The 26,367-nt window shown below is 36.2% G+C and overlaps 2 protein-coding genes across 2 annotated transcripts; both read left to right on the plus strand.

Moving 5' to 3' along the window:
* The first annotated feature begins 5,464 nt into the window (after nucleotides 1–5,464).
* On the plus strand, nucleotides 5,465–9,296 carry LOC113048270 (DENN domain-containing protein 5B-like). Its single transcript, XM_026209983.1, has 7 exons — nucleotides 5,465–5,490; nucleotides 5,946–6,064; nucleotides 6,144–6,331; nucleotides 6,681–6,763; nucleotides 6,848–6,974; nucleotides 7,183–7,357; nucleotides 7,459–9,296. Exons 2-7 carry the CDS (start codon nucleotides 6,030–6,032, stop codon nucleotides 7,640–7,642), a joined length of 792 nt encoding a protein of 263 aa, XP_026065768.1. The 5' UTR covers nucleotides 5,465–5,490; nucleotides 5,946–6,029; the 3' UTR covers nucleotides 7,643–9,296.
* A 1,449-nt stretch (nucleotides 9,297–10,745) lies between these two features.
* Nucleotides 10,746–24,811, plus strand: LOC113048271 (SIN3-HDAC complex-associated factor-like). The gene is made up of 6 exons (XM_026209984.1): nucleotides 10,746–10,861; nucleotides 13,391–13,518; nucleotides 13,738–13,837; nucleotides 22,268–22,391; nucleotides 22,510–22,660; nucleotides 22,765–24,811. Exons 2-6 carry the CDS (start codon nucleotides 13,391–13,393, stop codon nucleotides 23,018–23,020), a joined length of 759 nt encoding a protein of 252 aa, XP_026065769.1. The 5' UTR covers nucleotides 10,746–10,861; the 3' UTR covers nucleotides 23,021–24,811.
* The last annotated feature ends 1,556 nt before the right edge of the window (nucleotides 24,812–26,367 follow it).

Below are 26,367 nucleotides of genomic sequence, written 5' to 3' on the forward strand. Positions count from 1 at the left end.
TTTGTATTTTTAAATTGCAGCTTCCAAAGACGTCAAATAATTTTTTCATACAGATGAAAAAGTCTTTCTGAGGAAATATGCATAGTTTCACGACTTTACAACACTGTATGGATAACAGAAAATTAAAAAACTGTCAGAACATCTCATTTCACTCTGTCCCTCTGTTTGAGTATATGTGCTTCAGACTTCCATTGTCTGAGAAAATAGCGCCCCTACAGTTCAATTCCCGAACTTTTACTTTCACTTTTAAATCCGTTAAAAATACAAATAAATACTTAGATTTAATTCACACTGACAAGCTAAACCAACATATCTGATTATTACCGTTCAGGGCTCATGGATAAATTATTTCTGGCCAGAGATATGTGAGAAATAGGAGAGATGAATCACCGCTGTGATCACGAGCGTCTGGAGTAAAGAGCTCAAGAAAAAACGAATTTTTCCTGTTTTAAAGCTTTTAAAAATAAATTATTACAGCGATATCACACTATCAACCAATTAGAACACACCAAGAGCTAAATTAAGATGTTTTTGAACTGTTTGTGTGAAAATGAAATATTTGTGGCTGCCTATCTGAAATCACGCCTCCGATCAGCGCGTACAGTGTCGAGCTCAAAACAAACGAATTTATTTCCTCTTTAAGAGCTTTTTTAAATAAAATATTACCACAAATGCACACAATAAACCCACTGTAACACAACAAGAGGTAAATGCAGGTGTTTGTGACCAGTTTAAGTGTGCAAGACTATTTGAAAGCGCGACTGGCAGAATAACATATATCTCTCGAGCTGGCAGGTTTCTGGCTTTCGTCGTACGAACGAACACATCACGGACAAGATTATTTCAAAATAGCTTGGCGAATATGAACGAAAACAGCCACGTAAACATAAACTGGATCTGCTGGATTTGAATATTAAAGTGACCACATTTACCACTTGCTTCTGTCTTCAATTTTAATCTATATAAAAAAGGAAACTCATTCGACTTGGCTGCTTTTTTAATGTGTGCGTATTTATTTATTTACCTTTTTATACATTTTGTATAATTTCATAGTTTGTGTATTACAATTATAAAAACAAAAATGAATGTAGCCACTCACATAGAAATAGCTTAGGCCTTAACCTTTTTCTGACAGTTTTAGGGATTTTTAAAAATCCTAAAAAAAAACTTATTTGTGCTGCAAATAATAATTTCAAACTCATTTGATACTGACCTATGACATCCTGTGACATTATATTTATTTTAACTTACATAATCTCATGGATGTAACAGTAAATCTGTTCAGCTCACAGATCAATACTAAGCTGTAATGCAAGCAGAACTTTCACAAATGCTTATGAGTCATTTAAGGATTTGATAACACTGTAAAATAATGTCTAATTTGTTAACATTAGCAAATGCATTGATAACACTTTATAATAACTGCACTCATTAGTAAATAGTCAGTTCATGCTTTATAAAGCCTTGTCCCAATATCAATAGTCAGTGGTAAGCAGTTTATAAATACAGCTATAAATAGCTTGTCCTTGGTTTATAAGCACATTTATTAAAAAGGAGAGTAAGTTATCTTCCTATGAAAAATAAAAGATAAAAATAAACAAACAACAACACAGAATGATACAGAACTCAGAAATTTTATTGTGGATTAATGATAAAATCAGCCTGTAAATGAATTCATACTCCTCTCATACTACTCCATACTCCTTTTTCAACAAGATGCCAATATACTGAGATGTTAAATTGTGAATGGGTTTAGGATAGCTTAAATGGTGTTGCCATAGAGATTTATTAAAGTAACATAAAAAAAATACAATAGTTATTTTACTATATCTTTACAAATTTTCATTCTAACTCTTCATAATTTTTTATATAAGTAGAATTCCTCATTTGAAGGAAGCACAGTAAGTTTCATAGCTTTATTTTTTTCAAGAGCCAGCATAAAATTAAACTATCATAACTTATAAATCAAGCTTGCAATTCTTAGTACCTATAATGGCCACCAGAGGGAGCTATAGGATTACTTTTAAATAATTATTGTAGAAACTAGTATGATTTAAATCATTTATAGAAATCTTTCAAATAAAATAATATGTATTTTAGGAATTTTACTGATAAAATGACCCTCACTTAATTAGAATAACAAGCTGAAGTATTGTGAACTGTATATTAAGAATAATTCTTTATAGGCTTTATGGACAGATACGTTTTGAGTGACTCTTGAAGGTTCAGCATCACATCCTCTTTTACCACTGTTTAAAGAATTAATCTTACAGAACAGGTGTGAATGAATTTTGGATAGCTTGAATGGTTTTGTCGTGGTGATTTTTTGAAATAATAGTAAAAAAGGAACCAGTAAATGTCTTTTTATTTTTTTAAAGTGCAGCTTCTAAACACTTCAAAAAAAAAAAAAAAAAAGTGCACATAGAAGACAATTCATTCTGAGGCATATTTCCTCAGAATGACTGGTCTCATGACAATAGTTTCATGACTATACAACACTATATGGATGATAGAAATTAAAAAACTATCATACATCTGATGTCACTCAGTCCCACTGTCACTGTGGGTAGTGTGTGTGTGTGTGTGTGTGTGTGTTAAGTGAATTAGGTGTGAAACTATCAGAGAGCATTTAGTCTCCAGCGCCAACATTTTACAGAACTGCCACTTTCCTGGAGTCTCCAGAATTACTCGGTGTCAGGCTCTGAGAGACTTAAGATTCCAAAAAATGATTTAATTAGAATACCATGAAGTATTGTGAAATACTATATATTAAGGCTTTATATATAGGCTTTATGAACTGATTAGAGTGACTCGTGAAGGACCAGCACCACCTCCTCTTGTTCGATGGTTTGAGGAGTATATCTTCCAGAATCTGGGATTAAGATTTAGGAGCTCATTTTTATTCCACCTCCTTTCCTGAAAGTCTGTCTTGCAGAATTGACAAAAAATTAATCTTCACATTATTTCCTAATTATTTTGCAATTCTTTTTGTCAGTTCTTCTTGACCTGTTTTTCTCTTCCAGCTTTCCTGGACTATTGTATAGCACTCATAAATGATTAAATAAAAAATAATGGTAGTTATTAAGATTGATATGGTTTGGAATTGGTAAAATGTGCTTGGAAAAAAATCACAATAAAACAATGTTTTAATGTTTAAGTTTGGAATATTAACTGACATGAATGAATGCTATATAAATATTGTTCATGTTAACATAATGTTTATGAATGGAATCTTATTGTAAAGTGTTACTAAAGTTATATATATATATATATATATATATATATATATATATATATATATATATATATATATATATATATATATATATTGTTCTGTGAATGTGATTTTAAAGTCTAGATGATTCGGATTAACCCTTTAACTGCCATATCCTTTAAAACCTCACTGCCAAAGGGATATTGTGAATGCATGTGCCCGCTGGGCACAGTTTACCTGATGCCACCGGGGTGGTGATGGCACTGGTGGCTTGAGCCCGCCATCGCTGCTTGCAGCTATATTTATTCTTCTTCTTCTTCTTCTTCTTCTTCTTCTCCCGAATGAATCGCATTTTTGAGGGCTTTAACATGCTCAAAAAGTCATGAAACTTTGCACACTCGTCAAACCTGGTGAAAATTTTCGTCTGATATAGGATTCAGAAGAGGGTGTGGCAAAATGGCTCGACAGCGCCACCTATACCAAGAAAATCAACAGCCTTCCAGCTATGTTTCACGTACATGCACGAAAATTGGCACACATATGTAACACACCAATACCTACAAAAAAGACTCTTGGAGCGAAATTCTAAACCCAACAGGAAGTCGGTTATTTTTAATATTATGAGCATATTTTGTGTAATTTTGGTCATTTCCATGTGTTGTATTTTAACGAACTCCTCCTAGAGAGTTCTTCAAATCAACACCAAATTTGGTATGCCTAATCTAAAGGCCTTTGCGATGTTAAATTGCGAAGATCCTGACTTTTCGTTGAAGGGCGTGTCCGTGGCGCCCTGGCGAATTTCGATGATTCGCCATGAAAAATGAAGTTGCTATAACTCACACATACAATGACCAATCTGCCCCAAACTTCACATGTTTGATGAGACTCCGAACCTGAACAGATTGACATGCCCATATTCAGTTATAGTCATAGCGCCACCTATTGGCAACAGGAAGTGACATATTTTACGCTGCGACGAACTACTCCTAGAAATTTTATGACATCAATGTCTTTTTTGTGGTCAGTCTAATCTAAAGGCCTGTGCGATGTTCAGTTGTGAAGATCTTGAGTTTTCGTTAAAAGGCTTGTTCATGGCGCCGCGACGAAGTTCGATGTCTCGCCATGCGAATAAAAGATGTTATAACTCAGGCATAAGATGTCCGATCTTCCCCAAACTTCACATGTGTGATAAGAGTCCTGGCCTGAACAGATCTTCAGGCCAATATTCCACCGGGTGTGGCAGAATGGCTCTATAGCGCCACCTATACACTTTCAACGGAGTGCGCCTCGAGCTATGTTTCACGTACATGTACAAAAATTGGTACACACATGTAACACTCCAATACCTACAAAAAAGTCTGTTGGTACGAAATCCGGATCCCAACAGGAAGTCGGTTATTTTGAATTTTCCCTTCAAAATTGGTGTTGTTTTTGCCATTTTCAGGGGTTGTAACTTTAACGAACTCCTCCTAGAGATTTATTCAGATCAACACCAAACTTGGTCAGTGTAATCTAAAGCCCTTTGCGATAATAAATTGCGAAGGACTTGAGGTTTCGTTAAAGGGCGGGTCCATGGCGGCCTGACAAATTTCGATGTTTCGCCATGAAAAAGGAAGTTGTGTAACTCAGACATACAATGTCCAATCTGCCCCAAACTTCACATGTTAGATAAGACTTCTGCCCTTAACAGATCTGCATGCCCATTTTCAGTTATAGTCATAGCGCCATCTGCTGGCAACAGGAAGTGACATGTTTTAGGCTGCGCCAAACTACTCCTAGAATTTTTTGAGATTAAAGTATTTTTTGTAGTCAGTCTAATCTAAAGGCCTGTGCAATGTTAACTTGTTGGAGATCTTGAGTTTTTGTTAAAGGGCGTGTCCATGGCGCCATGACAAATTTTGATGTCTCGCCACAGCAAGAGATGTTGTTGGAACTCAGGCATAATTTGTTCGATCTTCCCCAAACTTCACATTTTCGATAAGAGTCCTGCCCTAAACACATTTGAAGCCCAATATTCCATTATAATGATAGCACCACCTGCTGGCAACAGGAAGATTGGCACATATATGGAGTAAACTTTGATATATTCGACTTATATTTATGAGTTTAAATGCATATTTCTCACCGTTCACCTAATTACTAAAGCCACTCGCTGCCGGTGAGCCCGGGTGCGAGGGCCCGTTCATCGCTGCTTGCAGCTTTAATGTTCTAATTCCTTCTGTATCCTCTCGCAGTCTGCCTTTAGGCCTCACACGCACATCTCCATCACTTTCAAGGTTAGGTGCACATCCCTCCATTTTATTCCTCCCTCCATTCATCCATCTCTCCATTTTTCTACTTCTGTACTTGGAGAGATCTCCTCTTTTTCTCCTTTTGGGTTCCTGGGTTAGCTTTAAATCTTGTGGTTTTTGCGTCCCAAATTTTGTACAACACCCATTTACAAACATTTATTTATTTATTTATTCTTTATGGTTCAGGTCTAGTATTTGGAGCTTATATGGTTTTAATTTTGGACTATTTGTACACATGCATTTACAGTAGGTAAATTCTGGGATGTTTTTAGAGCCGTGGGTTCACTATGGTCTAAACCAGCGATGGTGTATTATTGACTTTTACTGTCTTGGTGTCCTTCCACTGCTCACACCCTCACGTGTTGTTCAGTTATTCTCAGTCAGCCTCTTAATGCCTCTGACATGGTTGCCTTTATCTGTTTTGTATGCGTGTTTTACAGCGCCAGAACCTCGGGAGGTTGACCACAGTGCAGCTGGGTCATGATAATTCTGGTTTGCTTGCCAAGTGGCTGGTGGATTGTGTCATGGTCCGCAATGAGATCACCGGCCACACATACAAGTACAGCCTACTTTAGTCTCTTGTCATTCCTCTTGTTCCTTTTATGGTTTTCTGTCTATTTACTCATCGTCCTTTCCAGGTTCCCGTGCGGCAGGTGGTTGGGAAAGGGTGTGGATGATGGCAGTCTTGAGCGAGTCCTGATTGGGGAGTTTGTAGTTCCCTCTAGTGATGATGACGGAGGCCGAGGGTCTAGGACTCCGCCCCTTCAGCGATCACCTTCCCAGATTCGACGAATCAGCATCACATCGCTTACAGGACGTGGAAGCAGTAAGTTTCCACGTTTTGATTTGTTGCTGGCGGTCATCTTGGACTTAAGCTGACACCCGGTGGTTAGAATGTGACATTGCACAAATTCCATTGTTTTTAAGTTGTCAGTGACATTGTAGAAACGCTCTTGGTATTCAGTAACAGTTTTTATAAAAGTGTCTGATATTGTGGGTTATATTCATAATGTTATCTCACAAATTCCGCCTCCATGAAGAAACCCTCTCCTTGTATTTAAAATGTATGTAATGTAAATGTATATTATAAACTTTTAAGGATATTTAATGTCATATTAATTTAATTAGGTGTATCTTTTGAATAAATGTTTTGAATGCAATTCTTCTCTCTTCAGAACCAACAACCGTACAGATACAGGAATCCATCGGTGAAGCAGTCAACAATATTATAAAGCATTTCCACAAACCAGAAAAAGAGGTATGACATGCCCTCTTATGAATATTATCACCTTTGTTATCATTGTAAGCTTTGTTTAATCTAAAGATTTGTCTGTGTTTTCAGAGGGGCAGTCTTACGGTCCTGCTGTGTGGAGAAGGTGGTCTTGTTTGGGCTCTGGAGCAGTTCTTTCATCATGGATTCCGCTCAGCTCGAATCTTCCAGAAAAATGTCTTTGTATGGGATTTCTTTGGTAAGCTTAGCTTATTAATTGTTTCGCTGTTAGAGTAAAATAGAGAAACGTTTATAGATCTAGTTTATTTATACACATTAATATACGTATACAATATACAAGTGATACAAAACGACCGTTTTATTGTTATGCTGCCTAAAAATATATAAAATGTGTTGCTTCAAATATATACTGTAATATAAGTTTATAATGTCTGTGTGTTTTTCAGAGAGGGCGGTAGCATTTGTGGAGAATGCAGATCAGATTGGAGACCTGCAAGAAACACCAGAGCCTCTAAGTCTGAATAGTGAGTCTTTCTGTCGATACGTCAACGCCATTAACAGTATGCCACGCAACATTGGGAAGGATGGCAAGTTCCAGCTGCTAGTTTGCCTCGGGGCGAGGTGATAACACACACGCATGCTTCTTAAAAGCAAAGTAATTTAGTTTTTTAATAAACCAAAAGTGCTCAAGAGTTTTCTGCATGTGTTTCCCACTCTCACAGAGACCGATTGTTGCCGCAGTGGCTCCCTCTATTGGCCGAATGCTCCGTCATCACACGCATGTATGAGGAGAGCGCGTTACTGCGAGACAAACTCACCGTCAGCTCTCTCATCGCAGTTCTGGAAACGCTGCATGACTTCCCCATCACACTGGAGAGCTCTCTAACTAAAAGTGTTGAGCTGTAACTCCACATCCTGAGGTCAAATTGAGACTGCTCCCCATGCTGCCACCCTCAGGGCCGAAGCTGACCAGGGAATGACTGAGGACCTATCAAAGCACCTCTCAACATGACTGACTCCTGCACCTCCACACAAATTAACTCAGAAATCGGTTTTGTAGCAGTATTTGGAGTTGTGCTCTTTCTAACGAAGCCGTTGATGGCTTCATTGAGAAGATTTCAACTTTTTTTCCCGTGGATTTTGCTTCCAAACCTGTGGTCATTTCCATAGACATCCGTCTGGGCGTCAAATCCGCTAACATTTCTATTTCAGATCATGTGTTGTCTTTAGAAAGCACTGTTTTTTGCAAAGTGTGTCAAGATACAGAGGAGCTTTAGTGCTGACAGATTAAATGTCCAACGCATGCAATAACCATCATTTGACAGGCAAGTGTTTCTAATGACTTGAACTTGTCTGGGTGTTTAAACCAATGCTATCAGTGTTCTGATTGGCTGTCAGTTTGGAAGGAAGATTCTTGATACTGAATTAATTGGAAACATTCTTAGATTAAAAAAAGCCTGTCAAATGAATTTTCAGAGAAAAGGGACATTCCAACATTATCCAAATCGTTGTATGTTACAAGACGTGTTTATGTGTGATGTTAATGTTGCGTGTGTGTGAGTGGTTTATCAGATTAACATTTAGGAAGATGTTTATTTTGCCAATGAGTATTAACTTAATTCAGTATCATGTTTGATTTCATTTTTTTTACTTTTAAGAAAGAAACACTGGAATTCGTCGTAAAGCAATAAATAGTCACCATTAAAATCTCTCAAATCTTAATCCTTACAGTGACTTGTGGGGGTGCTTTAAATATAACGTTTAAACCCTAGTTTTACCACTAATTGAAGGTCTAAATGCAGCAATTACTTTGTAAAGCCATGTCTGATTACTGCAGTACTTGCACGTTGCTTAGAAATTAAGTTTTTTTCATTAAATTACCCTTTATGTTTGTTCTTTCATGCATTAGTTTTAATACACAAACCCTGCTGAGAGAAAAGTAGTATTTACAGATAAACACCGTTTGAATCACTTAATGTTACTTAAGTTTTAGTTTTTAAGACTCTCAGCATTTGATCTAAGAGCCGTGTATGGTAGCTCGTCAACCTGTGTATTTTCTTTTTCTTATTGACTCGGATCATTTGTATGTATTTATTTTAGGATGATGCTTATGTGACACTGGTTGAGTTTGGATTTTTTGCAATCTTGGGTTGATTTATGCAGTTAGCTGACACTGTATCATTTATTTATTTTTTAGTAAATCTGATTTCAAGCTTTGTATAATACGGACTGTCCATCATGTGTAAAAGTCGACTTCGTTTTAGACGCCAAAAGTTGCTGAAATCCCAGAAACCTCTCGCTGGAAAGATGAGGAAACCGCAGGAACTGTCCCTTTGTTTGCGGTGCTGATGCATGCAACATGTTTTAGATCTTGGAGAAGGACTGTTGCTGTAAATGAATTCGTTCCTCTTCTAGATCTCGCCTCATTCCATCTGTTTTTTTCCTGTAATGAAAGCTTCTAAATATCGATCATGTTATGAAAAGATCCTTGTCTAAAATGATTTGGATCCTCCATGTTTATATTTGTGAAGCGACTCATTAAAATAGCTCCCTTCGTCCATATCTGTGTCCTCTCTGAATTTTTTTTGTCATCTTGTGAACGGTGTGTGCAGACGGGACATTATTTTAAGATGCGGTCGGCATGAATGGTATTCCAGGACAGCGCTCCGGTCCAACAGAACATTCCTCTATGAAGAGTCACTGTTCACAGAACATTATTTTTAGTTTAGGGACATGCTGATGGTATCTGTGAAACAAATGTCTCCTAGACAATAATGTGTTTTTATAGTAGAAACCTGAGATTTCTCAGAAACTGGGGAGTGTTGTAATATGACAATTTAACCAGTTACAAACTAGCTTGTTCATTCATTAAATAAAGGTACAAAAGCTGTCACCGGAGCAGTACCTTTTTAAAAAAAGTACCTTATTTACCCACAAAGAGTGCATTTTAGTAGTCCTACCTTAAAATGACATATCTATAGTCTACTTATTAAATGGTATTAGTATCTTTTGAAAATATACTACCGGAGTGACAGATTTTGTACCTATTTTTTCCATGACAAAAGTATAAGCACCAAGCTCCTGAGATGACCGCAGAAGCTGTGAAAATAGAAAGGATTTACAGGGCGAAAAGTTAAGAAGGTAAAATTAGATTGTTTTGTGATTCCAAATTCGTGTTAAATTACAGTTACTGTATGGCTTCCCATTTAATTTTCTGGTTTTGAATTAAAGTGGTATACCTTGACCCTTTTTTTTATATAGGCCTACATAATTATAACAAATAGTAGCTAAACAGGAAATTATAGTTAGTGATTGTGATGGCATAACAGTGATTTTAGACAAAATGTAAAGTTGAAATAGAAGTAAACTCGATTAACACAATAATTTAATGTACAACATTTTAAATGCTTTCTATTTTCCATGTTTTCAATTAGTATTATAACCCACCCAATTTAGTGGTGAAAGCTACTTATCTGACAATGCAATTTTCTAATTAGTAGCAAACAAATATAGGAATATTACGTCAAAGTTTGCAGGAAAAGACTGGGAGCTACAAACTAAATAAAAAATGACACTTCCCAGTTTTCCCTATAAATATGAGTGAGGCAATTAAACGTTTTTGTACAGAAACCGATCTAAATTTTTGGTTTAAAATCTCTTTCAGCCTATTCAATTTATTCTACGGGGGCCCAAAAACAGCTCTCTCGAACTATTTCCATGATGAAGTACCATGTGCTCATGGCTGACGGACAGGGAGCAAGGAAGATGTGCTGCGTTTCCCCAGACATCTGCTGTCCTCGTAGTAGTAGAGCATGACTCCGCCCACCGGGATCGCAGTGCACTGGCTGCTGCCCTGGCACACGGACCCGCCCACGTTTCCCGCGTAATTTTCTCTTCCTTATATGGGCAATAGAATGCCAGACGCAGTCCGACGTCAGTCGCGTATGCAAATTAGGTTGATTGAAGAAATTCAGAAAATGGTGGATGGAGCTCGGCGCATGCGTAAACATTTTACTATACTCAGACAGAAAGTGAGACAGTAACGAGTGGCGCATTGTTAAATGAGTAACGCCTGTAACTCTTGGATTTCGCTGTGTGATTTGACTCTAACTGCTCCAAGTCGAGGTAAGAAAAAAATGGCTTTTTATTAAAAGCGACTTAACAGTTTTTGTGTGTGCAAAAGATGTTATTTTCGCCTTCCGAAATGCCCCTTTAAGAAGTTGTGTGACAGTGCGCTGCCCGGCTGAAAGCTGTCGCATTCGTTAGAAACGTAGCAGTAAGATCACTTTTGAGGCTTGTTGAAATTGTTCTACATTTTTACTTCAATATAAAAGCGTGCGATAAGTTTACACTTGAGGAGGCTGCTCCTCAAACAGCGCATCACATTTCAGGGCGCTCGCATCCTTTGCCGATGATCGCTGATAAGTGTTTGATAACAGAATTGATTCATTTGAAGCCGAAATAGATTTCTATTACACTTATCCTAGCAGACGTAAATTAAAATGCGTTTTACACTTGTGTTTTAACAGAAATAATCAATTTAGCATTTAAAATTAAGCAAGTTGCATTCGTGAACTGGTTGAACTAGCCCTAGGTGATAACTATAATAGTGAAAACTATGATAGGGAACATGCATTCTCATTTATGTGTGTACTTGGTGTTAAATGCATACACTGAACCCCAGTTTTGCGGGTTCTTCTCGTTTTGAGCTTGCGGTAATGGGCAGTCCGTCTTGACCGTGTGTGGTCTCTTAACTCGGCTGTTGGTGGGTGTGCTTCAAAACAAACGCGCATTTTCACAAGCCCCTCAACATTTTCAAACTTCTGCTTCACTAGCTCCAGAAGTTCAACGTTTGTATAACGATTAGAGCTGTGTTGCTGTAAAAAGATCCATTGCATGTGGTATGGAGGCGGTGTCACTGACGCATTTAAACACGGAGCTAATAAACTCGATATTTTATTTAAATATTCCTGTGGACTGTTTTAAAAGTGTCTTATATTGCCTCGTTAAGAAAAAAAAATAGTAAGGTTCAACGCTCTTGAGCGACGTTGTTGCGCGGACATCATGTGTTTACAGTCTCGAGCGCAAAGCATGGAGTCGCACGAGCCTCTGACGCAGAGTCGCGCGGAAAACAAAGAGCAGCGGACCAGCAGTTCGACTAAATGCAACCGTCTTTCTTCGATGAGCACCGCTGGCATCAAAGAAAAAGGGACAATTAGTTTCTCGCACCAAGCAGAAGTCGTTTTCGGTGAAACTCCGAGGAAAAGATGCTGAATGTGTCTGTTTAAAGATGCAATGTGGCGTGCCATGCTTCCGCGCGAGCTGGTGGGCGGTGAATACGGCGGGACACACGCACCATTCCACCGCAGTGTGCGAACGGCTGAACATTTAAACACCGCGAGACACTGGTAATGTCATCTGGATAACTTAAGACGACACCTTTCGATGTGTAAATGGCACTAATGGTCGCTGTTTCCGAAATGGCATTGCTTTACTTTCTTGCCCCCATTTTCTGCCCCTCCTCTCCTCTCTAACGCGTTGCCATGTTTGAATTGCGTCAGAGGCAGAATATACAAGCGCAAGTTCAACTCTCGCACTATGTACAGTGCATAATTTTAGAAATATGATGAAATATTAATGTACATATATAGGCTGTAATTAAAAATGAAAACCCAGAGGCTTCCGATAGACATCGGACTGATGTGCCTTCTGTATTGACCCAGTTATAATGTATGAATTTGATGCCTCGCGAGGGCACCGCTGCTGTCACCGATCAGTGTCGACGCGCGAGGCCACCGGTGTCCGGCTCTATCAGCACCGAGCTTATATAAGACCGACCACTGTTTCCATTATGCTTTTATGCCACTGACGTGATGATGATTGATAACCCATATTTAATCTCTCGCTTTCGTTCTGTCTCTAATATAATATATTAGCCTATTAGTTATGTAAGTAATATTAAATAATCCACGTATTAACACTTTAAATTTACTAAAGGCCTCTGTCTGTATGTGTGTGTATGTGTATTAAAATATATAAAATGTATAAAGAGCAATTATGAAAATACTCTGATAAAAATGACACAACATTAAAAAGTCAATATTTTCATATTCTTTTTGTGTAATTTTAACCATTATTTCCATGAATTGACCAATTATTTGTAAATGTTTTATTATTACAGTATATATAGGTAATAGACAAATGCATACACTACTGGTCAAAAGTTTGGAGTAATTAAGATTTACCATAAATGATTTTGAAAGAAGTCTCTTATGCATACAAAGGCTGAGTTTAATTGATAAAAAACAGTAATATTCTGAAACATTATTACAATTTAAAATACCTGTTTTCAATTTAAATATATTTTAAAGTGTAATTTATTCCTGTGATGGCAAAGCCGAATTTTCAGTAGCCATTACTTCAGTGTCACCCTTCAGAAATAATTCTAATGTGCTGATTTATCTCAAGGAACATTTCTTATTATTATCATTAGAACTGTGTGTATCAGTAAATTTAGTTGTTTGTGCTTACCATGGCATACTTTTTGCAGCAAATTAAATTCCAGATGCGCTTTAAATCTTGTGTAAAATCATTGAACCAGCAGAAGTACCGAATAGAAAGTAGTTTTACTTCTGTCTTATTCATGTGTTACAGATGTTTGGCTTTCATAAGCCGAAGATGTACCGCAGCCTTGATGGATGCTGCATCTGCAGGGCAAAATCCTCCAGCTCTCGTTTCACTGACAGCAAACGCTATGAGAGAGACTTTCAGAGCTGCTTTGGGTGAGTTGGGTATCCGTTGTGTGCTTGTGGTTCCTCTGTAATAACATGATATTAACATCTGCCCGGTCTAATAACAGTGAGGATTTGTATAATGTATCTCTAGTCAAGCATTCAGACTTTTTCTTTTAGAATAAAGTGAAAGAAATAATGCTTGTTTTAATGTGAGAACTTCATATGCATTCTCCTATTACAATGATATACAATGGGATACTTCTGCAGTTTAGGGGAGACTCGCTCTGGTGAAATCTGCAATGCTTGTGTTCTGCTGGTGAAACGCTGGAAGAAGCTTCCCGTAGGTTCCAAGAAGAACTGGAATCATGTAAGCCCCGTCAAATTCACCGGGCTCTTCATATGCACACTCACACAGCCTCTTATTTAGTGAAGTCTTTTCAGTTCAATACACATTGTTCCAAAGCAGCCTTACACAGAAACACCCTTAGTGAACAAGTGAACTGTAGCTGCAGTGGCAAGCTAGATGAGAAGGAAACCTTTGGAGGAACTGAGGACCAGCTGGGGAAGCCCGCCTCCTCAGAATAACATATTTAAACAATGTCATACATGCACAAATTATTTAAACAGATGCAATAGTATTCATAATGTAGGGGAATTTACAGTTAAAACCCAAGGACTAGATATGTCGCAATGAAGACCAGGAGTCAGAGATGAGTTCAATTAAAAATAATAGTTTTACTTGAAGAAAATAGTTTGCAATTTCATCAGCAGAAGTCAGCTTCAACACTCTCGAAGGAGTTCGCAGGCCGCCCCCAGTACAATACAAAATCAACCACAGTTATACCCTGACAGAGGATACTAATTGCGTCAATACATGAGTCAACAAAATTCTGATTGGTTCCAAAACCTAGATAAAACTCTCCAAAGACGTAGATCTGATATGCTGGACACTGGCAGTTGATTGTTTGTCCTGGGACTGTCTGAGCTTCTCCCTGTACAGACAGATACTAACACACATACACAGAGAACTTATCTAAAATTCAAGGCTTTCTAGCACTGGCGAGTGTCTTATCATTACGGTTGGATACACACACATAATATGTGGACATTAATCTTGAGGAAAAGAAATACAGCAGACATAAGGTTACACATTTCACTCTTGCTATAACTTGATTAATAGTCAAACAAGAAATCATGTAATAAAATAATTAATATCAGTATGAAGGATATGGCAAATCGGCATCCACTCCTTCAGTCCCCCGTTTTAGATCAATGTGGGGTCCAATACCCCACATCTGGTCTAATAAATAAGGTCAGGTGTCGTTGTAATGCATGCTAATAATACAGGCTGTTTGTCAACTTAAGCAGGTGCATATACTTAAGATCTCTGGTACTGGCTGACATTTCTAGTAATAAACACATTATTTTGTACAAAATACTTCCCATAATCATTCTTACTTCCCATATTCATCTACTTACTTAATCCCACAATATTGGCACTTGCACTAGTCTTTCTTCACATAATGTCTTTTCCAGTGAATCATTCTGTGTGTCCCTCTACCTGGAAAAGTGTCCTCCATCCATATATACTTTCATCAACATATCTTTGTAAATACCTCTCTTCCTACTACAGCTACTTCACAAAACATTTATCCAACAGCCTTAAGACTAAATTTGCATATTCATTAACCAGATTTATCAAATCATTAATGAAAACCTCATACACTATAACCAATTCAATTTTTTTTTTTTTTTTTTTTTTTTTTTAACCCTTAAGAAGGATATTTGCCTTATTTGTTTTCTTTTAGCATGTTTTATACAACTATGATGAATTTTAGTTAATTTGGTCATATCTTAAAATAAACTCATTACAATAAACGTATCTATTTTACCCTTTCATTCCAAACTTGGTGTTAAAAACACAAAAATAAACAAACCAATATTGATCAATATAAGATCAATATTGAGCCATCTTAAAAAAATAAAAATAATCATAATCATAATCATTATTTCCTCGAAAACCTAGAGCAGTTCCTAGTTTATTACTTAATAGCCCTTTTATTAAGTTTTACTTTCACCACGAATCCAGTTGCAGTCATCATAGTTCACATGCTGTTTAAACATACATGAAACCATAAACCTAAACTTGTCATTGTTAACGACATTTGGTCAAAATTACATTTTAAGTATCGAAGTGTCTAACTTTTAAAATACAACTAACCTGTCCACTTATTGTCATGCATGTATTTTATACCATGACATTACTGTTAATCATACTTATTGCCTTATTATTACCTTTTTTTATGCAAATCTTGTCAATTATCACACCATATTACTGTACTCAGACTATATTAACGACACATTCAGAAGTAAATCCTCAATAATTTGTATAAAGTTAATTTAGTTCTCACTGTTTTGTCAGTGATAAATGCTTACAGGTCAGCTACATGATCAATGTCTTAAAAACCCTCGTTCATGTTTGTCATTTGGCAGTGATATTTATTTACTCAAAATTATTATAAACTGAAAAAGAGCACACAGATTTCCCAATACTATTACTAAATGAACAATACTATTACTTAGTTCTAAACGCCAAATATTAAAGAGACATTCTCAGTTTCTGTAAATTTGTATTGAAACAGTATATCAAAAAGCCCTGTCAGTGTTCACAATATTAATTTGATTTGATTTGACCAGGTGTTCATAAGCAGCTCCATAGAGCCTATTACAATTGTTTTGTTTAAACAACATTTTTTATTATTTTTTTTTTTTTTGCTGTGCTATTTCAATTAATTCAAACCTCTTGTTATGGATTTGCTCCATTAAGGGGCTATCCACACGTTTTTGTTCAACTTATCTCTGTTCTACATAAACCACTACATAAAGCTTTTGCACTATATTACACAAGCAGGATTCACTCCTTTGTTTTCCCACCAGGCTTCTTTATGTGAGGGTGCTCTCTGGATAATTTGGTTAGTGACTTAGCCAATCTGTCACTGTTTTTCTGCCGTCAAGTCTAAAATATTTACCTTTACCATTCAAACAACAAAGTGTTAACTTGTTAAAATTTAGACCCTCATTTAAATTTAGGCATGGATTTTAAACCCATTTTGGACGGCAAACTTAAATTTCACAAATCCAATCATATAAACACTCTTTAACATATTAATCCAGAGAGTGATTTAAATCAGTATTATAAAAGACAAAACAAGTCATTATTACCAGTAGCAGACAGAGCTGGATAACCAATCCACTTAAAGCTCGTCCCATGTTTGGCATTGTCTTTTCATTAGTTTCACTCAGAATTATCGACTTCTGTAAAGTAATTTCACTTAACACATCTGTAATGATAAAACACTCATTCCAGAGGTTAGTGACTCAATTGAAACAAAACAGGAACAGAATTGTCCCCCAATAATATATATATAGCCATCCTCATGCATGCACATACTTAACACATTTATATTTTAACAGCTCATATTTAAGGTTTTCCTTTTGGTATTAAATCGGAAGGATTTAAACTCAAACATTGTCTGTGCATTTTACCAAGTTTGTACCTAATCTCTTATCTAATCTCAAAGTTTGCCTGTTCATTAATGATTTTTATTTTGAGAAAAAATCAGCTGGGTTGTTTTGGTCTTAAAATTATTGCTCCTGTTTGGTTACTCTTTCTTAGCAGGCCAATAATAGAAGAAGAGCACCATCCCTGCCTCCACTCAAGCACTCTCTCTCTCTCTCTCTCTCTTACTGTGCAAAATATTATTTATTTATTTATTTTGACAATTTTTGCCAAACTTTAACTTAGACTATAATATAAAATTCATTACAACATATAACCCTAAATTATTCAAATAAGTTAAAAATGTCAAAGTTTCTAGATCTAAAATCTCAGTTTAAACTGTTTAAAATACATAATGCTAGGAACATTTCTTTAAAATTATTTTTACCTTACATGCTTAATTCCCTTAACCTTTGTTATCTAAACCATCTCTTGATTAAGCAGAAGCAGTCTTCATTTTTAGCCACCACCATATCTTGTTATCATCTTGTGTCATGCCTAATGACCTGCATGAGTAAAGACTATGATATAGACATATTAGTTCAATATCATTTTAGCCTCATAAGAAATTTTTGTCTCAAAATAATGGCTGTCATCACATGGTCTCAGATGGTTCTTGAAAGCCCATTGCCATTAACTTTTTATAAATAAGCTCCTTGTCCTCAGGGTGTGATCCCCTGGCATAGTTGCATCAAGTTGTGGACGCTTGTCACTACAATCAATCAAGGAATGCGGTTGCTGGTGATCAGGTCTGGAGGAGCTCACATTTTGAGGCAGATTGCTGTATTTCATACAGTTCCCCTCTTAATGATGCTCTAGGCCTATCAAGCATCCGCTCAACTCCACTACCATCTCACATATAACACCTCCCTTCAGGGCAGGTGCCCAGTGGCGGTGACCCCCTGCCTTAGGTTGTCCCCTATTGGCCAGAAGAGGATCTTACCCGTCATTGAGAAATCACCTCATGCACACTGGTAACCACTCTTTCCCGTTGCAACATCCTCGACAGTCTTCTTCCAGAATCCAGTATTTCCTGCAGCTTAGGAAAGGTGCACTCAAGAACCATGAGAGCCATTGACAGCACCTACTAGTGTTAAAACATTGAAAAAGGTTAATCAAACTAATATTTAATCGCTAAACTCAATTGGATACCTCCAAACTATCATGCTGAGATTACTCAGTGAATTTATTTTTCACACCCGTCCATTCATTGTAATTTTCTGTTGCTTCTGTAGCTGCAGCCATCAGGCCCTGTATGATGGTGGAGACTAAAAATAAGACAGATAAGTTACTGGTCATAGAACAAATAGCAATACAACTGTTTAACTATTCAAAATTATTACATCTATAGCTCAGGGTCTGTATTATGATTTTAAAGACCTCATGTCTCTTCAACAATTGCTCCTAAATTGTTATTCATTATTTTTATAATCTCTTATTTCTTACATGCATTGGGCAGTTGAACATTTAACTACCAATTGCCCTCTTAATGCATTAAATCTGAACTCTTTTTAGCATGTCCTTTAGCATCTCTGCCTATGATTTGACTGAAACACTGTGCTGTACTATAAATATCTTATCACTTAAACACAAGCTCAGATAACGGCATTTTAGCTTACTTTGAATGAGAGAGAGAGAACTCTGAGGGATTCAGGACTCGTAACAATGCATTATCATTCATTTTTAACATAATTTCATCATACTATCATTTTACTCTAGCCCAGTTTAAAACTTGTCAGAAATTATATGCATTTTAAAAATAAACATCTTTATATTTGTATTTTTACTTTATTTTCGCAACTCAAATGTTTCTCAAAGTTCTTTGCAGTCATTGTCATTACTTTTACATCAACTTGTATTTATCCATTCACTTAATTCTGGCCATGGCTTCTGAATTTCAACATTGGTTTTAAATCTGTCAGAGGTTATCTGACCCAGGTATATTACTTTGGGTCTTGCTAGCATGCTGTCTTCAAAGTTACTTTGAAACCCCCGTTTATGTTACTTGTTTACAACTTTATCATCTCATAAACAAAAAATAATTTTCTTTTCTCTTCTTTTTTCTTTTTTTATGATGCTGCGTGACTACAATTTTGCAATCCAACAATAAAATTACTCTTTTGGCCAAACATTAGTAAATATAGGAATTACATTTTTTTTTTTTTTTTTTTTTTTTTTACTCAGAACATGTCTCTGGTACTTTCAAAGCTTAAGCCAGAGTCATGGTGGGGGCCAGCATGAGATAAAACAACGGCTTCATTGTATTCAAAGTAATTTTATCTTTTTTAACAAAACATAAGCTTCTAAGTTTTTCCAAAATGCCACTGCCAATTTGTGTGCCTACAGTTTTTTTTTTTTTTTTTTACTAACCCAGAATTCTGTTCAGTATTCCTTGTCAGGACTTTCAACAATTATATAGGAACTGGAACAGGTCTTATGATATCATTCTTTGTCATTTAAACCTTCTATGCACAGAGAATCAGATTAAATCATCACTCAGTTACTTCTGGGATTATTTTTAACAAATCGGCACATACATTTATAAATGTTTATTTCTCAGGTTTAAGGCCAATCAAGTTTTTGTTTTAACATTACAATCAGAATTAAAGCTCAGACTGATCATTCTTTAAATGAATTCAGAGAATATATATATTTTTTTTAAAGTCAGAGCTTCAGAGCCAAACTGTTTACAGCATTTGCTCTCTTCTGTTTCATTATTTCTATCAGGGCTGACCAGGTTACCTAATTTGTCAGTCATATTTCTATCATAAACCAAAAACATATTGAGGTGGCGATCTTACCAACAGCACTTGACTTCTGCGTGATGAAATTGCAAAGTATATTCCAGAATTTCCATATACTGGTCCGATCCAATCAGGGTCATGAAAACTACATTTTAGCTCTTTTGGGGTTGTTCCTGAGGCATCCCAGATCAATCAATACTTTCCCTTTGCATATATCCCTATATTTTTATAGGTGCACATATGAATTATCACTATTTATTTTTAAACACTAATTTTGGATACTCTTTTCCCTAACCACTGACCTGGCCTATTTCTAAGCTCGGGGCGCCCCTGTCTGTAATGGTGGGTGATCGAGAGTTGGAAGAGCGAGATACGACTAGAACCCCCGTCTAGCGTCTTACATTCTTCTCGGGATTTCCCATACCCCTACTTTGGCTTACCCGGCCGTAAATGCACTGCCCTTTATGGCCTCTCGTGCTTTTTGGCTCTCTGTGCTTGACCCAGCACTGCCTATTTACGGCCCTATGTGTCCCTTGTCCCTCAGTGCTTGACCCAGCACTGCCCTTTACGGGTTCACATGCCTGTTAAGAATGCGTTTTTGTCCCCCCCTGGACTGTGCACACCTAGAAACAAATTTTTACGTCTCTCTCTAAGACCTATAGGTGTGCACCTGTTCCCTCTGTAACTGTACACATCTCTAAATATCTTATATCAAGACCTACCGATGTGTACTTGTACCCCTTATACTCACAAGGTTACTTATTTACAGGTATATTGTGACACCAATTTACCTACTCCACCCTGGAGCTGGTGTCTACCCCCTCACGTCTGAGTGAGTCTATCGTTCCTCCTTCTCTCGACCCCCTCCACTTACAGACAGTCCCTAACCAATAATATTAAATCTAAAATCTTTCCTACCTTGGTTTGATGATTGATCAGGGATGTCAACAAAGAACTATTGCCCGCCGATCCTCCACCATTAACTGTAGGGGAATTTACAGTTAAAACCCAAGGACTAGATATGTCGCAATGAAGACCAGGAGTCAGAGATGAGTTCAATTAAAAATAATAGTTTTACTTGAAGAAAATAGTTTGCAATTTCATCAGCAGAAGTCAGCTTCAACACTCTCGAAGGAGTTCGCAGGCCGCCCCCAGTACAATACAAAATCAACCACAGTTATACCCTGACAGAGGATACTAATTGCGTCAATACATGAGTCAACAAAATTCTGATTGGTTCCAAAACCTAGATAAAACTCTCCAAAGACGTAGATCTGATATGCTGGACACTGGCAGTTGATTGTTTGTCCTGGGACTGTCTGAGCTTCTCCCTGTACAGACAGATACTAACACACATACACAGAGAACTTATCTAAAATTCAAGGCTTTCTAGCACTGGCGAGTGTCTTATCATTACGGTTGGATACACACACATAATATGTGGACATTAATCTTGAGGAAAAGAAATACAGCAGACATAAGGTTACACATTTCACTCTTGCTATAACTTGATTAATAGTCAAACAAGAAATCATGTAATAAAATAATTAATATCAGTATGAAGGATATGGCAAATCGGCATCCACTCCTTCAATAATAATAGTATTACTACATAGTATAACATGGTAGTAGTCACTACTTTGAATGAAAGCTAATGCAGTTCATATTTCAGAGATGACATAACTGAATTCAATGATGAACTGCCTTTAACTATCATTTTTCATTATTGAGACACTGTTTTCCAAATGAATGTTGTTCAGTGCTTTGGCGCAATGTATTTTGTTTAAAGCACTATATAAATAAAGGTGATTGATTGATTGATTTGGGCCCACTGATTACAGATAACCTGTATTAGTTTATCTAGATAATTAATAATATTAATAATATATTTATTATTATTATCATTATTATTTATTGTCTTGTTTATAACTAATATAAATTGTATAATATGTCAATAAATACATAACAAATGATTAAACCGACCTATAGTATTTTATAATATAATATATAACAAGTAAATGGCTAAAGTCTTGCTTTATATAAAATATACTTTCAAAGCAGCTTCATAGTAATAAAGCAAAACAACAGAATCAATAATGCAAATTAATTTCTGACCAGTATAATATATTTTATGAGATCTAAACAAAACCATTTATATTAATTTGTGTTTTAGCATTATATTAAATGACAGTAAATAAATAACAATGGTTATAAAAGTGACCTGTGATCTAATATAATATAATGCCTAAAAATACAAATTAATATACAGTAAATGCATTTATTGTTTTGTTTAGAACGGATATAAAATCAATTGTATAATAAATATATAAATATTCAATGAACCTGCCCTATAATATCTATAGATAAATAAATACATGTTTACTGCTTTGCTTGTAACTAATATAATAAATTATAAGAAAATAAATTAAATAACTATAAAAAAAAACATTTCCATCACAGTCTGAGGACTATTATTGTTATCAATTGTTATCAGGTGGTTGATGCGCGAGGGGGGCCCAGTCTGAAAACTACAGTGAAGTCAAAGAAAGTCAAATCCCTGTCCACACGGATCCGACCGAACCAGCTCAGCAGAGTTCAGAAGGAACTGAAGAGACACAGTGAGGACACAATCACATACTTCAAATACAAAACAACATGAATTGCATGTTCTTAACATGTTCCTTATTAAATAATTTCTTTAGCATGATCGTTTTGGCAAAATGTCTCTGTTAACAGATTCAGATGCTCACAGCACCACTTCCAGCACAAGCCCCGCCCAGTCGCCCAGCTACAGTAACCAATCAGATGAAGGCTCTGACTCTGAGTTGACTCCTGGCTCCGCCCGCTCTCCAGTCTTTTCCTTCTTGGACCTGACGTACTGGAAAAGGTCTTTACCTTACTTTAAATTGGTCTGATTTATGAGTTTGATCTTTTTTTTTTTTTTTTTTAATGCTTTTTAAGTTAAATGAGTTCATTTACAATTCCCTCTAGGCAGCGGGTATGTTGTGGCATCATCTATAAAGGTCGCTTTGGGGAGGTTCTGATTGACCCTCATCTCTTCAAGCCCTGCTGTCAGAAAAAACAGGAGCAAGAGCAAGATGAAGAAGAGGAGGAGGAGGAAGAGGAAGAGGAGGACGGTGATCTTGAGAAAGAGGAGGTGCAGAGCAGTCAAGAAATTCTCTCGTCCATTCAACCGCACTCCTCGCCTCAAATTAAAATGGAGCAGGAAGTGGACGAGAAGTGGTGATGCCACATTCCCACAGTACTGATGTGGCATTCTTAGGAAGCCTTCGAGAGTCGAAACCCCTCTTTACACTCTCAAAGACGTTTTCTCGGATTGCCTTCGATTCAAGAGCAGCTGGATCTTTGTTCATTTTCCTGTTTCCTTCTTCCTTGTTGAGAATGTGTCTCTTTCATTTCCTCCGCAGTCAAATCAACCTTTATTTATCAAACTGAACTGACGTCCTTGTTTGCCAGTGCCTGGTACCACACTGTTCCCTTTCCTATGAGGATTTTTGTTTTTTTGTAGACCAGAGAAAATGAGTTTCATTTTTTGCTATCCCACTCAAAACACAGAATGCTGGAACTACATACATCATGCATAGAAATCTAGACAGTGACCACAATGCTACGCTGTCACTTTTGTACCCTTGAACACCATTCTGCCCTTCCTTATGGGAGTCTCTCTGCACTTAGTGTACAGTATTTAGTATACAGCAAGCGGCATCTGCTAAATTGTAGCCCATTTTGCTGGGATATAACCATTATTTAGGGAAGATCTTTGCCTTTTATATATTTATTTTTTCTGTCTTTGTCTTTATCGTTAAGGTGTACTCTGATTTTTTCCTCTCTGTTATATTCAAAGGGGCAGGGTTTTTATTTTATTTATTTTTTTATAAAAAGTTTTGTCATTCTGTCGTTCACCCTTATGCTGTTCCAAACCTCTTTCAATTTCTTTCTTTTTTTCGTGGAACAAAAAAAGTTAGTTTTTGAAGATCATCTAGTTGCTTTATTCAAAATAATGGAAGTGAATGGGGACTGGAGCTGTCAAGCTCCAAAGTCACTAAAGCAACCCAAAAGTATCTTAAAAATTGAGCTGTGCTCTAAGCTCCAAGTCTTTTATAGCCATATGATAGCGATAAACCAAAGTTTATCTCATATGGACTACATTTGAGACATTTTTACAGTGCTTTTTGTCAATTTGGAGCTTGACTGCTTCAGGTCCCCTTCACTTTTACAATACAGAAAAGATTTTTTGATTTTATGTAAGGAAAGTGAAGTGTGATGATGTGAAGGTGAATTAAGGACAACAGATTTGTTGTTTTAGGGTGAACTGTCACTTTTAAACCCTGATTTCAGTTGTTGTCTGTATTCAGCCTCTAATAGGCAACTAACTCAACTTATAGTGTTTTACTGCAAACGCTTCTCCAGACAGCATTCTGTGGTGCTGAGGCAGACTGGGCATGGCCAACCAAAAATAATGCCTGGCTATCAACACTCCTGTATTCAGTGTACTAATGTAAATATCCAAAAGTGTAGATTTGATTCCAGGTTTATGGAAAAGAGCATGAACGCTAAGGAAACTATCTTATGGATGAAATTTTGCATGAATTTTGCATGGCATTTTAAGAAGATTTTAATTTATTTTTAATTTGATTTGCAACCATGTTGCAACATAATGTAATAATAATTAAGGCACATTTTGAGACAGTCACAATATATTTTTGTAGATAAATGCAAGAAAATAACAAAAATGAAATCAGGCTTTGACTACAACATGGCATCTCAAGATGTCAGTGTTGTTTAATTATTACAGGGATTTACTTGTCCTCAGCTATTTTTAAAAATTGGATATTTTCAATATTGTCTCATTCAAAGCCAAAAAGCCCAACATTTTTGCTATTTATTCAATCATCTTATATACACGTGTAAATACTGTGTTTTCACAATGACAGATACTGCTCCTTTTTTACTGTCATTAAAGAATTGAGCACATGTTCTGAATTTTTTGGTGTTATTTTTTTATTGTGATTTTTTTTTTTTTTTTTTTTGCCTTTTGCCGTTTTATGCCAGGGAAAACTTTTTCAAAAAAAAAAACTGAAAGTCTAAACCAATGTCAGCTTGTACATTTTCATTATAAATCGACTTAATCGTCTGTAATAAGCTTTCATATAAGGAGTATTCATACTAAATATCCCAAGGTTTCCCCTTTGTTTCAGAAGGTCTGTCCTGCCAGTTTCTTTATAATTTTGTTGTTTATGATAGCCTTGGCTGTCTTGGATTGTAGAAATTACATTGATGCACACATACTTCTGTTTAATTACAATGGGTGGCGCTAGAGAGCTCATTTGTTTCACACAAAACACTCCATTGCACATGAATTTTAATTCGTATCGCTAATATATGCTCCATTTAGAAATGGGTATTTTGATGGTGGCTTTAGTGTAAATATGACACATCACAAAATGCCATGAACAATTACTGTATTTGTGGTAACATCCGTTCAGGTGAATCACCTACATGGGGATTCGTGTCCTCTCTATGACGGCCTTTTTTTGTAAATATAAGATGTTTAAGTCTGAACAACAGTTATTATGAATACTCTTATTTATTTTGTATTTATTTTTCTTGTGGTCTTTTCTTTTAAAGTTTCATCTAGGACTAAACTCTCCTAACAACACTGCAATATGGACTGAAAACGCTTTTACACATCACAGATTGTCAACCGAGATGTACTTAACGTTATGGAGAACTTCAGGACCGGACAGCTGTAAAAACAGACTTTTTAAATGTTTTGTTTTTTGTTTTGTTTATGTTAAGTACAGCTATTTGATTTTTTTTTTTTTTACCTTGGTTTGAGGTTTCTAATGCCCGAATACCTTTCCTTAGACTAGTCCTTTAGTTGTAGTGCTACAGGCATGTATGGTAGCTATGCACTTTGTATTCACATTACTAGAGATATATGAAGCAGGTTTTGTATTTTTTTACATATTGTACTTTTTACTTGTTCCTCAATAAATGTAACTTGTGATGGTTACACTTGTTTTGTGCATTGGTGTAAATATGTATGCATTTGACAACCACTTGCATTAATATTTTACTATCCTTGGGAATTGAACCTATGACCTATGGCCAGTGCCATGATTCTGTTTGAGCTACAGGAACATGTACGTAGTTAGGTCATGCCAGCACATTAAATGAGCTATATAGAGTAATAGATCGAGAATGGCTGGTGTTTTTGGTGCTTGCAACACCACGGTTGTGGGTTCAATTCCTAGGGGTGAAAAATAGGTTACCATTTTTTTGGTCAGTAAAAAGGAAATAATACTTTCATTCAGCAAAGACACATTGAATTGAGCAGTAAACACTTTTATAATTTTACAAAACATTTATGTTTCAAGTAAATGCTGTTCTTTTGACCTTTTCAATTCTGACCAAAGTATCACAGTTTTCACAGAAATGTTAAACGTCTGTTTTTAGCATATACTAATAAGAGGGTTTCTGCAGTTTTTATGAAGGTAAATTAAATACTTTTAAAGGGACACAAAGAAATTATTTAAAATTAAGTGAACAAGAACAAATATCTGCCAGTGG

The sequence above is a fragment of the Carassius auratus genome, chromosome 29 (assembly GCF_003368295.1).
Source record: "Carassius auratus strain Wakin chromosome 29, ASM336829v1, whole genome shotgun sequence".
Lineage (NCBI taxonomy): Eukaryota > Metazoa > Chordata > Actinopteri > Cypriniformes > Cyprinidae > Carassius > Carassius auratus.